Below are 14,241 nucleotides of genomic sequence, written 5' to 3' on the forward strand. Positions count from 1 at the left end.
CTCTTGGAATGTACTTGCCAGTTAGCCGAGACAAACCATTAGGGTCTATGACACAAAATGTCACAGGTAATGCTGAAAAGAGGCCAAAGTGTGTGTGTGGGGGGGGGGGGGGGGGGGCTGAGGGGTGGGTGCTGGGTTTGAGAACCTTACCATCTCGAAATGCCTTTCTGGGGCTGACATTTTTTAATACTAAGAGTTCAGTGATTGTCACCTAGAAACAGCAGGAAACTGTGGGATCCTTTAATCTTCACCTTGAATTTCAGGCTGGGATGTTTACTATACTGATGCACAGGTGGTAAAGGGATGAGAGTCTAGAGTGAGGCAAATAGGTCTTGTTCCAGCAGGGTAGAATCCATGTGCTGAAGAAAAACAGTTCTTACAGATCAACTTAAGTTTTAACCTGAACAGCAAAATTAAAATACAACACTTCAGTTCTCTTCTTCAAGCAATTTAATTTCCAAACCAAGGAAAGAAGATCAAGAGGAAGGATGGAAAACATCTTTTCACCTTTCCAGACAATCTCTATTATGTTTTTTTCCATATTAGAGAGCATAGACCTTTGGGTTCACAATCACTATTCAGCATTTGCTGAAGATCCATACTCGTTTTCCTAAGGAAAACAATGATTCAATGGAAAAATCAGGTCAGACTGGGAAGATTCTCCTTTGATTTTCATAACAAAGATAACTTTCTCTTCCTCTTAGCATGTAACTAAAAGATACATTTTTCCACATCCAACACACAAATGATTGATGCTAAGCTAATAAACAGCAAAGATTCATCAAGGCTCTATGGTCTAAAGCTGTATCTATCTGCTGCCATCTATTATTACGCTGTTTACACTCCAGTTTACATTTTCCTTAATCTATAGCAAATACCTCATCAAGTGTTCAGAAGCTCAAAATCCCAGAGAGTAACACTTTTCAACATTAGAGGGAAATTAAAGTCCAAATAAAGTTACATAACAGAGAGTCTACGGGAACAATATACCAATTTCCGAGGTTCTCAGAGACTACTCTACACAAGGTATGGAGTCCGGATGATCTTGTGCTTAATATTCATCACATAACATGCTCATACCTACAAGTTAAAAACTCTACACTAGTTGGTTTTAACAGCATCAATACAGTAATACTCTCACTGATTAATTTCAGTCTTGTGAAATCAGGGTTAAGAACACAATCCATTAGGACACACAATGACAGAACCCACAGAATGTCTTTTTTACAGAGTATAATACCAAGAAAAAGCCTGTTTCTGTAAACAAATGGTGGGTTTTCTTTCCACAGACAATGAATATTTCTAACAAGTTTATAAAAATATTTCTAAAAAGTTACAGAAAAAGTAACTTTCTCTTGTCAGTCTTAGAAAGAAAACTTAGTCAAATGCAATATACAACCTTTAAATAGGCTCCCTGGGAAAGCCTGGTACCTTCTGCTTTCTAAGCACTCTTTAAAGGGTTTTTTCTTTTTTTAAAAAAAGATTTATTTATACAAGCACTGGGTACAGTCGGAAGTGCGGGAGGGTGAGAGAATTCACCAGAGCCAGAGCAGGGAACAGAACAAACAGACAGACGAAACACACTGCTGAGGGGAGCAGCGGGCGCGGCAGGAGAGGTCTGTGTACCATGTGGGACCCTCGCTGGCAGCCGTGGATTGAACCGGCGCTGCAGAGGCCACGGGCAGCTTCGCAGCCCAGTGCTCAACAGCTGCGCCACCAGAAGAGGCCCTTAAATGGGTTTATTACGTTTTTTTTTTAAGATTTATTTATGAATACAAGAGCTGGGGTACAGGCCAGAGGTGTGGGGGGTGAGAGAATTCATCAGAGACAAAGTGAGGAGAACAGGCAGAACTACTGAAATACACTGCTGAGGGGAGCAGCAGGTGAGTCAGGAGAGGTCTGCTGCGCCATCTGGGTATCTCCTTGGTCAGGGATCAAACTCGTGCTGCAGTGGCTGTGGATAGCTTCATGGGTTTTGTCTTAACCCCTTGTGCCACCAGGGAGGCCCAGTTTATTATGTTTTTATATTTATACTATCTGTGATTCCATCAGAATACTTATGTCATTCTGGAAGTACCTAGAGTGGGTATGTACATACATGTACATTTTCTATCTCTTATAATTCTGATATCACCCATATTTTCTGACATTTTATATTTAATTATCTAACAATTAAAAATTACATTATCGGGCCTCCCCAATAGCACAGCAGGTTGAGCGCAGCACTGTGAAGCTGTCCGCAGCCTATGCAGCACGGGTTCAATTCCCGGCCAGTCAGGGAGATTCCCACACGGCGCAGCAGACCTCTCTTGTCGCGCCTGCTGCTCCCCTCAGCAGTGCTTTCGGTCTGTCTGCCTGGTCTGTTCCCCACTCTGTCTCTGGTGAATTAGCTCACCCTCCGGCGCCTATGGCCTGTACCCCAGCTATTGTATAAATAAAAAATGAATCTTTAAAAAAAAATTGTATTGTTACTCAGAGGCTAGTTTAATAAAGATTAAGCCATTTGCATCATTAACTCCCCTTGTCCACTTGTCCAACAAATTAGAAGGCCCAGGTGGGGAAGGCAAGCATATCACCTTTGCAATAGTCTGCGGGGTCCTCCTGCTCCTCATCATCCGATCCCAGGATCTCCTCCTCTGGCTCTGGAGGTGTAGGGTCTGGCAGAGGTGGTGGTGGTGGTGGTGGCGGTGGTGGAGGAACTAAGGGAGCTTTCTGTTGAGGCTCCGGCCTGAAACAGGAAAAAGAGAAATCCTGTTTACTTAGAAGTAAATCATGCATCATGGACATACATGGGAAATGTGTGCTAATATGGGAAAAAAATAAAACTTGTCACAGAGAAGAAATGCAGATTGATGTCACTTCATCCTTTTAAAGTCAAGTAATGGTTTAACTTAACAACTCAAGAGGGTAAAACTATTCTTACTGGTTAGTCAATGAATAATCTTGCAGGCACGTTTTCTCTTAGAACTTTATTAGTTCGTAACTCTTGACAACATCATCAAATATAAGTGAAATAAGAGAGTATCCCTCCATGAGATACAGCCTTATTAATTAGAAGAATCTCTTCTAAAGAAATTATGAGAAAATATGGCCTCCTTGGTGGTGCAAGGGGTTAAGATGCAAACTATGAACATACTAAGTCTCAGTACAATATAAGTGCCAAATGTCATAGCCCCAATCACTGAATCTTTTTCATCCCATCCATCCTTATTACTGCCCACAACAGAGGAGAAGCAAAGGCGCATTTCTATTAGGGTAGATGTATGAAGAGTGAATGATGTCACATCCTATTTAAGGGAGGCTTCTTAAAAGTGGTTTCTTGTAGCTTTTAGCTTCAAAACCTGATTCTCAATTGTCTAAAGGGACAAGGTGACAGGTTATCTCACCAAGTACATATTCATGAACTATATCAACAGGGTGGAAAAAAAAAAACTTTTCATCAAGCCTTTTTTCATATAAGAATTACTAGAAGCACTTAAGAAACCATACAGAGGAAACCAATGAAAATCTTTAACAAGGGGCCTCCCTGGTGGTGCAAGGAGTTAAGATGCAACCTATGAAGCTAACCACAGCCACTGCAGCACGAGTTCGATCCCCAGCCAGGGAGCAACCCACATGGTGCAATAGACCTCTCCTGTCTCGCCTGCTGCTCCCCTCAGCAGTGTATTTCAGTCAATCTGCCTGTTCTGCTCCTCATGCTGTCTCTGGTGAATGCTCTCACTGCCCTCACACACCTCTGGCCTGTACCCCAGCTCTTGTATGAATAAAAACAAAATAAATCTTAAAGAAAAAAAGAAAATCTTCAACAATTATGCCAACATAATTAAATGGTTGAAACAAATGGTTGAAAAGACACCCCCCCAGCCAAAAAGAAAAATGAAGTTGTAACCATACTTCATACATATGTACGTATTATCTCAAAATAAATACCTAAATGAAGGAAATAAAATATAAAACTTGCAGGAAAAACAACCAAATATTCATGACCTTAGGTGAGACAATGTTTTTCAAATGACACAAAAGGCATAAGCAATAAAAGAAAAAATACATCAACTGGACTTGATCAAAATTAGAAACCTTTATGCATCAAAAGGTGCCATCAAGAAATAAAGACAGCTCACAGAATGAATGGAAATACCTGCAAATCATAAAACTACATGAGGCTGTATCTAGAATACAATATGTACTCTTTACAACCAGGTAATAAAAAGACATCTATTTAAAAATGGACTACAACAGACATTTCTCCAAGGACATACAAGTGATACATATATGCATATGAAAAGATATACAGCATCGTTAGTCCCTTGGGAAATGGAAATCACTCACACCCAACAGAAAGGCTACCAAACAAAAACAAAACAAACAGAAACCCCACAAGTACTGTTCAGAATGAAGAAATTTCCAACCCTCCTATTTATCAGTAGTGTGATGATATGGCACAAATGTTCTCTAATAACTGACAGTTGCTAAAAAGGTCAAAATTAAAGTTATCATCCAAACCAATAATTCCATTCCTACATATATACCCAGGAGAAATAAAGACATATGCAGCCCCTCCCAGCCCCCAATCATCTTGTGCAAATATATATACAGCACCAGGGGCATCCCTGGTGGCGCAAGGGATTAAGTCGCAGCACTATGAAGCTATCTGCAGTCACTGCAGCATGAGTTCAATCCCCAGTCAGGGAGATAATCCACATGGCGCAGCAGACCTCTCCTGTCTCACCTGCTGCTCCCTTAAGAAGTGTATCTCAGTCAATCTGCCTGTTCTGCTCCCCACTCTGTCTCTGGTGAATCCTCACATCCCCAGCACCTATGGCCAGTTCTTGTATGCATAAATAAATCTTTAAAAATGCATACAACATCACAATTCACAGTAGACCAAAAAAAAAAAAGAAAAAAAGAAAGAAAGAAGTGAGATGTACAGCAACTGGAAATTTTGTGGAGACAGAATGAAATGGTGCTAAGGGAAAGGGAGGAGGAAAAGGAGCTCTTCCCTCCAAATGGGGTTATAGTAAGTGAGGAGACTGATAGTATGAGATTCCTTTAGACAAATGAACATGTTCCAATACAGAAAATGTCTTAATGGTTAAACAACCCTTTGAATATACAAAAAGATAGTGAATTGTACGCTTATTATTTTTTAAGATTTATTTATTTATTTATACAAGCACTGGGTATAGTCAGAAGCGCGGGAGGATGACAGAATTCACCAGAGACAGAGCAGGGAGCAGAACAGGCTGACAGAATACACTGGTAAGGGGAGCAGCGGGAGCGGCAGGAGAGGTCTGCGCACCATGTGGGACCCTCGCCAGCGGCATGGGATAGAACCAGCACTGCAGAGGCTGCGGGCAGCTTCGCAGCCCAGTGCTCAACTGCTGCGTCACCAGGGGAGGCCCTGAATTGTACACTTTAAATATGCATGTTGTATAGTATGTGAATTATACCTCAAAAAGCTGGGGTTTTTTTGGGCCTCCCCGGTGGCACAGTGGTTGAGCGCTGGGTTGTGAAGCTGCCCACAGCCTCTGCAGCGCAGGTTCGATCCCCAGCCACCGGGTGAGGGTCCCACATAACGCGCGGACCTCTCCTGCCACCCGCTGCTCCCCTCAGCAATGTACTTTGTCAGTCTGCCTGCTCTCCGCTCTGACTCTGGTGAATTCTCTCACCCTCCCACGCTTCTGACTGTACCCAGTGCTCGCATAGATAGATAGATAGATAGATAGATAGATAGATAGATAGATAGATAGATAGATAGATAGATAGATAGATAGATAGATAATAATTTGGGGGGAAAAAAGCTGTTTTTTTAAAAAAGCAAAAGCTTACACAACTATGTAGTATCTTTTAATGTTCACTTTATATCTTTATAAAGAATATGCACGCAGAAGAAGTTATCTATATTTAGATTTAAGCAATCTACATGCAAACTCATTTTTATAAATGACCCAACCACAGTCACAGTCAAAAGAAATATACAGTTCTGTTAAAGAGCAAACTGAGCGTTATCTAATTTGTCCAAGTTTTACACAAGTCATCAAGAATATATTCTAGGGCTTCCCCGGTGGCGCAGCGGTTGAGCGCTGGGTTGCGAAGCTGCCCACAGCCTCTTCAGCGCCGGTTCGATCCCCGGCTGCTCCCCGGCCACTGGAGGAAGGTCCCACATGGCGCGCAGACCTCTCCTGCCGCCCGCTGCTCCCCTCAGCAGTGTACCTCAATCCTTCTGCCTGCTCTGCTCCCCACTCTGTCTCTGGTGAATTCTCTCACCCTCCCGCGCTTCTGACTGTACCCAGTACTTGTATAAATAAATAAATAAATAAATCTTAAAAAAAAAAAACCATATTCTAATATAACTTAAATGTACCAACTCAGTGACTAGAATAAAAAATGTAGAAAGCAAAAAAATTCCAGTCATTGACATTTTTCACAAAGAACTGTATTTCTCTCACCCTGAATAAAAAAGAACTAAATATCTTAATCATTACTCCAAATAGGGCTATAATAAAAATGCAGTTAAAATTTTTTGACTTTGTTCTTTAACTATTATAATGCACACATTACTTTATCATGTTTATCTTCATGTTATATTTTTCACATAAAAGTGCTCTATCAGAAAAATGTATGCATCATTATAATGTATGCGTCATCTGCTCTACAGTGCCATGGCAACCAGATAGGAGTTCCAATTTCCTTCTAGCTATTTCTTTTAAACAGAGAAAAGGAAAAGTAAACTTCACTTATGTCCGAAAAATAAATCCATTCCTTTATTATCAGCCTGGATAGTAATGAACACAACTTAAGAAATTGATTAATTGTACTAGTCTTTAACCAAAACATAAAGGAGTTCCTTCCGAATGACTTTCTTCAGGTAGTATTTTAGAGATATTCACATGAAGTCAATTTCTTTTTCTTAGATCCCTTTGTCCATCACTAAATCTGAAACTCGCCTTCTCCCCACCCCCACCCCCCCTTCTCCTTCTCCCTCTCTAGGTGGTAATTGTTAGTTTGAGAAATAAGCAGTCTGGCATTTCTACTTAAGGACAGAATCAATCAATACTTTCTCTCAAAATAGGCTATCTAAAAAAAGGTTGCTGTAACACTGGGTAAAAGCCACATAGCTAGAAAGAAAAACCCATGTGATTCCATGTATTCCTCTCTAATGAAAAGCGAATTTCTAAATTTTGTATAAGTCAAACCTAAATGTCAAGTGTCTGCAGAATTCTAAAATGAGCCGTAACCCTTGTATAATTTCCTATTCCTCTGAGAGTGGGTGGACACTGTAATTATGATGAGCTATCACAACCTCCTAATTACTTTACATATTATATGGCAAAAATGCGATACACTAGGTGGGCCTGACTTAATCGTGATTTCCTTTTTAAGTGGAGGGTTTTCTCCAGCTGGTCACTAAAGTGGAAAAATGAAGTGCTCCAGCCTCCTATAAGAAACCATATAGCCATGTTGTGAACTGCCCATTAGCGCCATAGCAAGAAATTGCAGGGAACCTCTAGGAGTGAGGTTGGTCCCCAGTCAACAGCTTGAAGGATAACAAGGATTTCAATGCAAAGAAGTAAGTTCTGCCAAAGACCAGAGCTCTTGAGGAAAGGGGGCTCTGAGGCCCAAATGAGAGATGCAGCCTCAACCAACAGCTTGATTTCAGTGCAGTGACAATCCAGTCACACTGTGCCACCTTCACTAAGTGTGTGGTAATTTGTCATGTAGTAACAGAAAACAAATTCAGTTGCCAAGTTTTCAACAAGTAATTGAGTAGCTACTGTTAAACTATAAGATTTTGGTGTCAATAATGATTTTTTTTTTTTTTTTCCAGTAACTGAAATGGCCAGAGAAGAAGATGCAAATCAAAAAAAACCACCAATTCTCTCCGGGGTACAGGTTTTAAAAAATCTTACACCCAAATTCTTAACAGAAATACTGGTAATTCCAGGGCAGAGACTTCAAACTTTCTTACTTTCTAAGACCAGATGGGTTTCTAGAGTGTATAATATACAGCCAATGAAAGATAAATCGGCAAATAAAAGCTGCTTCCCAGTTGCATTTTAGATGCAAAGGCGTCCACTTGCTTGATCACCTAACAATTACACAGGTGTGTGTGAGCACAGGGATAAGGGAGAGATAGAAATAAGTGTGTACACACACACAACAGGACTACATTCTTCTTATGCCACTAGAGCTTCTAATGTTTTTTAAAAGATTTTATTTATGCATACAAGAGCTGGGGTATAGGCCAGAGGTGAGGTGTGGGTGGTGACTGGATTCACCAGAGTGGGTAGCAACACAGGTGGATTTATTGAAATACACTGTTGAGGGGAGCAGTGGGTGAGACAGGAGAGGTCTGCTGAGTCATGTGGGTTAGGTTCCTGGCAGAGGATCCAACTTGTGCTGCAGTGGCTGCCAATAGCTTTATCGTGCTGAGATTCAACCCCTTGCACCACCACGCAGGCCCTAATATTTTATAAAACATTTATGGGGCATATCAAAAATGTTACTATTGAAGTCAAGAAAGAATGAATGACAGAAAAGTTAAAACACTGAGCCTAAAGGCATGTAAAACAGTATCAGTTGATTCCAAATACTCAGAATATGTCTACTCAGGTCAGACACCAGGCAGTGTACCAGGACCCAAAGGAGCCAGCACTGGCACTTAGCAAGAAGGAGGAACACGCATGTAACACATGAGCAAGGAAGTGCTCCGGGTATTGTTACAGAAGAACCACAGTAAAGGACTGAATCAGAAACATTTACATGCTGGGGGTGATCTCAGAGGCCAAGCAAATTAAGGCAGGGAGGTAGGGGAGGCCAGAGGCCCAGGAAACTGACTAAAAGCACAATGGCCTAAAATAGCCTGCGGTAGCTGGTCACAGGCAGGAGACTAAGCAGCAGGCAGATCAGTGATTCACAGTTCTATGGAGTCTGGGCTCAATCCCTGAGGCAAGCCAAATGCAATTTTATAATAGAACTAGAAACTTGCTTTCCACACAGCAAATATGGAATCAGTGTGCAGAATGGGTAAAAAGCATAAAAGCCAGAAGCAAAGATACTAGAGTGAGTTGTTCAGGGAAAAGATAAAAACCTGAACTCAGAGCTTGGTAACTCCTTTGCTGAAGGTGAGTATTTTTCTCCTATATTTCTTGTAGTAAAACAGTGTTAAAATTCATTTGGACAGACCACAAGCGCAAGAAGATAAAACGGTTTTCAGAAAAAACAATTGTTTTAGCTCATCTGAGTTTGAGAGGTATGGGGAATACCCAAAAGAGTAGAAATAGGGTGGATTGCTTGGTATATATAACACATAGCTAAAAAACACAGGCTTGAGCTACAAATTGAAGCAAAGGTCCTGAACAAGCAGGTGGTAGCTAAAGCCTTTCCAGGCATGTGAAAGTGCCAAGGAGAAACTAAGAAATAAAAGGGCCAAGGGCAAAGTATAGAGGCTAGGTATAAGGTTAATCAAGTCACCCTAAGAGTCTAGACTTTCCTGGCTCATGATCTACAGGCAATTACCCTTATTATAATCTCCACTACAAAGTCATACATTTCAAATACTCATTTTAAAACATACATGTATTTAAGCCTGCCTACCTTTTATATGTTTTAGAACAAGACAAACATGAAAAGACCCACGTGTGTTCCCATATGTTTGTAGGCAATCTGAAACTGGGTGCAGGGTGAACTGCTACAAAAAAATTTTGTTGTTGTTTACTAAGACCTACATATTGACAAAATTTACTATGTAACCACTAAACACTGCCTGGTACTACGGAGGAAATAATGCAAGATGTACCATTTGTACAAGCATTCTACAAATCTCCACAAGCTTAAATCCAAAAGCAATTATCATTATACAATAAGCCACATGCCAAATTAATTAAAATTGATTAAAATTTTTAAAATTCAGTTCTTCAGTCATTCTAAGTCCCATTTCAAGTGCTCAATAGCCACATATCGTTGGTGGATTTGGTACTGAGCAGTGCAGGTATAGTGCACATTCATCATTACATACAGTTCTATAAGATGGCAGTGCTCTAAGCAGTATTTCAGAGCATAAAGCACCTTCCAGTATATTATTTTTTTAAGTGAATAAGATTTTTTATACAGTCCACTTTTAAGTTTTCAAATAAGCAGTAAAATGATAAACAGGAGAGGGGAGGTGTACTCATTCAAAATTTTCAAGATAATTCCAATGTCTGCATACTGTCAGTCCAGCACATCCTAATTGGAATTCACCCTACTAATATACTGATACTTACAGTGACAATGTCTGCAAACAGCAATATATGAGAATCTAAATGTCCCTTATTAGGGCAGTTGTTAATATAATAGGTTGTGACACATGTATACAACCTAACTGCTAAAAGGAATGGGGCAGATGACACTAAGAAAATTCCATTTATAACGACATCAAAAGAATAAAATACTTAAGAATAAAATTAACAAAAAATTTAATACTTATACTATGAAAACTAAAAAAATAGTTAAGGAAATTAAAGAAAACATACAGAAAAAACATCCCATTATCATGGATTTGAAACTTAACACATTGTTAAGATGACAATATGCCCCTAAATGATCTATGCATTCAATTTAATACCTATCAAAATACCAGTTGGCTTCCCTGCAGAAACTGACAACCCATTCCAAAATTTCATATGGAAATGCAAGGCCCTAACAGCCAACACAATCTTGAAGAATAACAGAAGATGATTCACACATCCTGATTTCAAAACTTACAAAGGCACAGTAATCAAGGCATATGGATGGACCTATCAATGGGAATTAGGGGGCAAAAACAAACCCTCATATTATTGTCAACTGAGTTTCAACACGGGTGCCAATACTATTCAATAAAGAATGGTCTTTTCAACAAAAGGTGATGAGACAAATGAGTATCCACGTGTGAAAGAATAAAATTACACTCCTAACTCACACTGGATAAATTTAAAGGTGGTATATCCTCACAATGAAATAATACTCAACAATAAAAAATGAATTTAGTGGGCCTCCCCGGGGGGCGCAGTGGTTGAGCGCTGGGCTGCGAAGCTGCCTGCAGCCTCTGCAGTGCCAGTTCTATCCCCGGCCACTGGCGAGGGTCCCACGTGGCGCGGCAGACCTCTCCTGTCCTGCCTGCTGCTCCCCTCAGCAGTATATTTCATCAGTCTGCCTGTTCTGTTCCCCCCTTTGTCTCTGGTGAATTCTCACACCCTCCCGCACATCTGGCCTGTACCCCGGTCTTGTATAAAATAAATAAATCTTAAAAAAGAAAAAATGAATGAAGTACTTGTAGATGCTACAATGTGGACAATCCTTACAAACATAGTGGAAAATCAAAGAAGTCAGTCACAAAAGATCATATTGCATAATTCCATTTATATGTAATTCCCAAGATAGGTTGAAAGTAAAGACAGGGGAAAAATTAAGGTAGAGAAAGCAGAAACTAGGACAGTAATTTGCATCTGACACCCACCCTCCCAGCACCTAAAGGGAATTATTAAAAAACAAAGTAAAATTTCCAGCTCATGAGCAAGAAACACCGAATTCTTATTTGAGGCTGGAGAGCACGGTTAGATATCCAAATGATGTGCAGCCTTCGCAAAGAAGGTTGTAGGATAGGTCTAAATACTAGAGTTCCATTACTTAAAAATCCGAAAGAACTCAAGCCAGTGACAACCTCTCTGGATTGCTAATGAAAATCAGAATGTTGTGATAATTAACAGATGACACATAAATTCCTGGGGATGCTAGCTGTGTGTGTGGTAGGCAGTCAGTTAACCTTCACTCTTCCACCCTTCTGGTGTGTGATTACAATGAACCTGTTTCCTCAGGGCTCCAGTTGTATACTAATTACACCCTGATATATCACATATAATGCTACTACCAGACCTCAGGCCTCTTTTCATCTGCAACCATCAGCATCAGTCCTACTCCCTAACCCCAACACTTCTAAACCTATCTTTAGAACCCGTATTTCACGATCATGATTAGTTTCAAGATTTAAGGAAGTTTAACAAGAATCTCTATTTTTAAAAAAGATTTATTTATTTATGCATACAAAAGCTGGAGTACAGGCCAGAGATGTGGGGGGCTGAGAGGATCACCAGAGATAGAGTGGGGAACAGAACAGGCAGATTGACTGAAATACAATGCTGATGGGAGCAGCGAGCGAGACAAGAGAGGTCTACTTTGCCATGTGTGTTGCTCCCTGGCCGGCTGGGATTGAATTCATGTTGCAGAGGCTGCGGATGCTTGTAGTGCAGTGCTTAACCCTTTGTGCCACCAGGGAGGCCCTAAGGATCTCTACTTTTAACTATCACAAATTTCTCCAAAGCAGTATGGTTTAATGGGTTATACTGTTGTTGTAATCATTACTGAATTAAAAGATGTCTAGCATGGGTTTTAAGACCTCAACAAATAAGCAAAACTGCTTAATAAGTATTTGACAGCACATTTCTTGTTCTAAGGTGATTTTTTAGATTCTGGAGGCACAATCAGCCAATGAGACTGATCTAGGATACCAGTACCACTACGATATCCCAGACTGGAAAAAAAAATAAATTCATCCCTAAGAATTTATGTTCTCAAGTGCTCCCTTTAATGGTTATCATTTCAATTTATTATAGTACCTCCTAATCTTGGAAATCCTCCCATATCAAAAAATTAATTTAAAGTGCTTTTCAGTCACTGCCAACCCGGTTACCTGAATGAAATTTGTTGCTATTTTCTAAGCTCTTAAAGAAATGCATCCTCACTGCAGAAATGCAGGGATCCTTATTTTACATGATTAAGAATGGCAAATGTTCTGAACTGCTACATGCAAAAGAATGAAACCAGACCACTATCTCACACCATACAAAAACCAATTCAAAATGGATTAAAGAACTAGACATGGACCTTCCTGGTGGCACAGGCGGTTGAGCGCCGCAATGTGAAGCTGTCCACTGCCTCTGCAGTGCAGGTTCAATCCCAGCCGACCAGGGAGATTCCCACATGGTGAGCAGACCTCTCCTATCTCGCCCGCTGCTCCCCTCAGCAGTGTATTTTGTCAGTCTGCCTGTTCTGTTCCCCACTCTGTCTCTGGTGAATCCTCTCACCCTCCCGTGCATCTGGCCTGTACCCTGGTTCTTGTATAAATAAATCTTTAAAAAAAAAAAAAAACTAGACGTTAAGACCTGAAATCATAAAATACATACAAGAAAATATAGGCGAAACACTACATGACATACACCTCAGTAACATCTTCAAAGACACATCACCCAAAGCAAAGATAGTGAAGGAACAGCTGGGAGTACCTCAAATTAAAGAGCTTCTGTACAGCAAAACAAAGAGACACCCTACTAATTGGCAGAAAATTTTTGCACATGATACTAAGGATAAGGGACTGATCACAAGGATCTACAGAGAGCTGATAAAACTCAACAAAAACAAAGCAAATTACCCAGTCAAAAAGTGGGCAGAAGAGCGGCCTCCCTGGTGGTGCAAGGGGTTAAGACATAGCACTATGAAGCTATCCACAGCCACTGCAGCACATAGCCTATAATTCCATTTTTAAAACACAAAAACTACAATGACTATAAACAGATCAATGGTTGTGGGGGCTAAGGAGTGGGAGAGGATATTGATAACAAGGATAAAGAGCTCAGGGAACCCGTAGTGCTAATGAAATTGTACTTTATGATTATGGGAGTGGTTAATACTATGAAAGCACACATTAGCCACAATGTAAGAGGAACAATGAAGACTGACCCCCAAGTCCATGGAAGATGGTCAAAGTCAACTCAGCTGTAGCAGGTGGAGTTTCACCAATTCCATCCCCTGAGCTGGGGCTGATGGGGAAAAAAGCAGCTGGAACTTCTGGCAGTTAAACCAGCTGGCGAGGACAGGTGTGTGTAGAGCAGCCTCCAGCTTGCCACTTACAGCTTTGGCTCAGACATAGGTCTACAAAACAGACACCACCTGGCGTAGGACAGACAGCAACTGGACATGTGCCAGCCTAAAAATTCTTTCTCTCTCAGATCTCCCTTTTCTCATCCTCTGTGTAAACAAATTGTTCATGTTGTTTCTCACCCCATGTCTGCTTTTAGGTCATGTTCTGCCTTCTTTAGCACACAAGTCTGGGTTACCCCAAGCTCCTCAGAGTTTGCTCTGTTTCAATAAATCAATTATACACTTAAAATTGGGTGAATTTTTACTTTATGTAAACTGTACTGTAATAAAGCTAACTTTAAAAAG

At 40.5% G+C, this 14,241-nt stretch overlaps 1 protein-coding gene across 9 annotated transcripts in view; it reads right to left on the reverse strand.

Annotated features, from left to right (window-relative positions):
* Positions 1-14,241, reverse strand: part of SRPK2 (SRSF protein kinase 2) — a gene marked incomplete at both ends in the record, with an annotated part of 198,698 nt that overhangs the window by 61,438 nt on the left and 123,019 nt on the right. For all 9 annotated transcript variants that reach the window (XM_084230852.1, XM_084230851.1, XM_084230859.1 and 6 more), the window contains one exon: positions 2,577-2,728. In XM_084230852.1, coding sequence (XP_084086978.1) covers positions 2,577-2,728 — 152 coding nt within the window. The remainder of the gene's footprint in view (positions 1-2,576; positions 2,729-14,241) is intronic.

The sequence above is a fragment of the Talpa europaea genome, assembly GCF_964194135.1.
Source record: "Talpa europaea genome assembly, chromosome: 3".
Classification (NCBI taxonomy): Eukaryota; Metazoa; Chordata; class Mammalia; order Eulipotyphla; family Talpidae; genus Talpa; species Talpa europaea.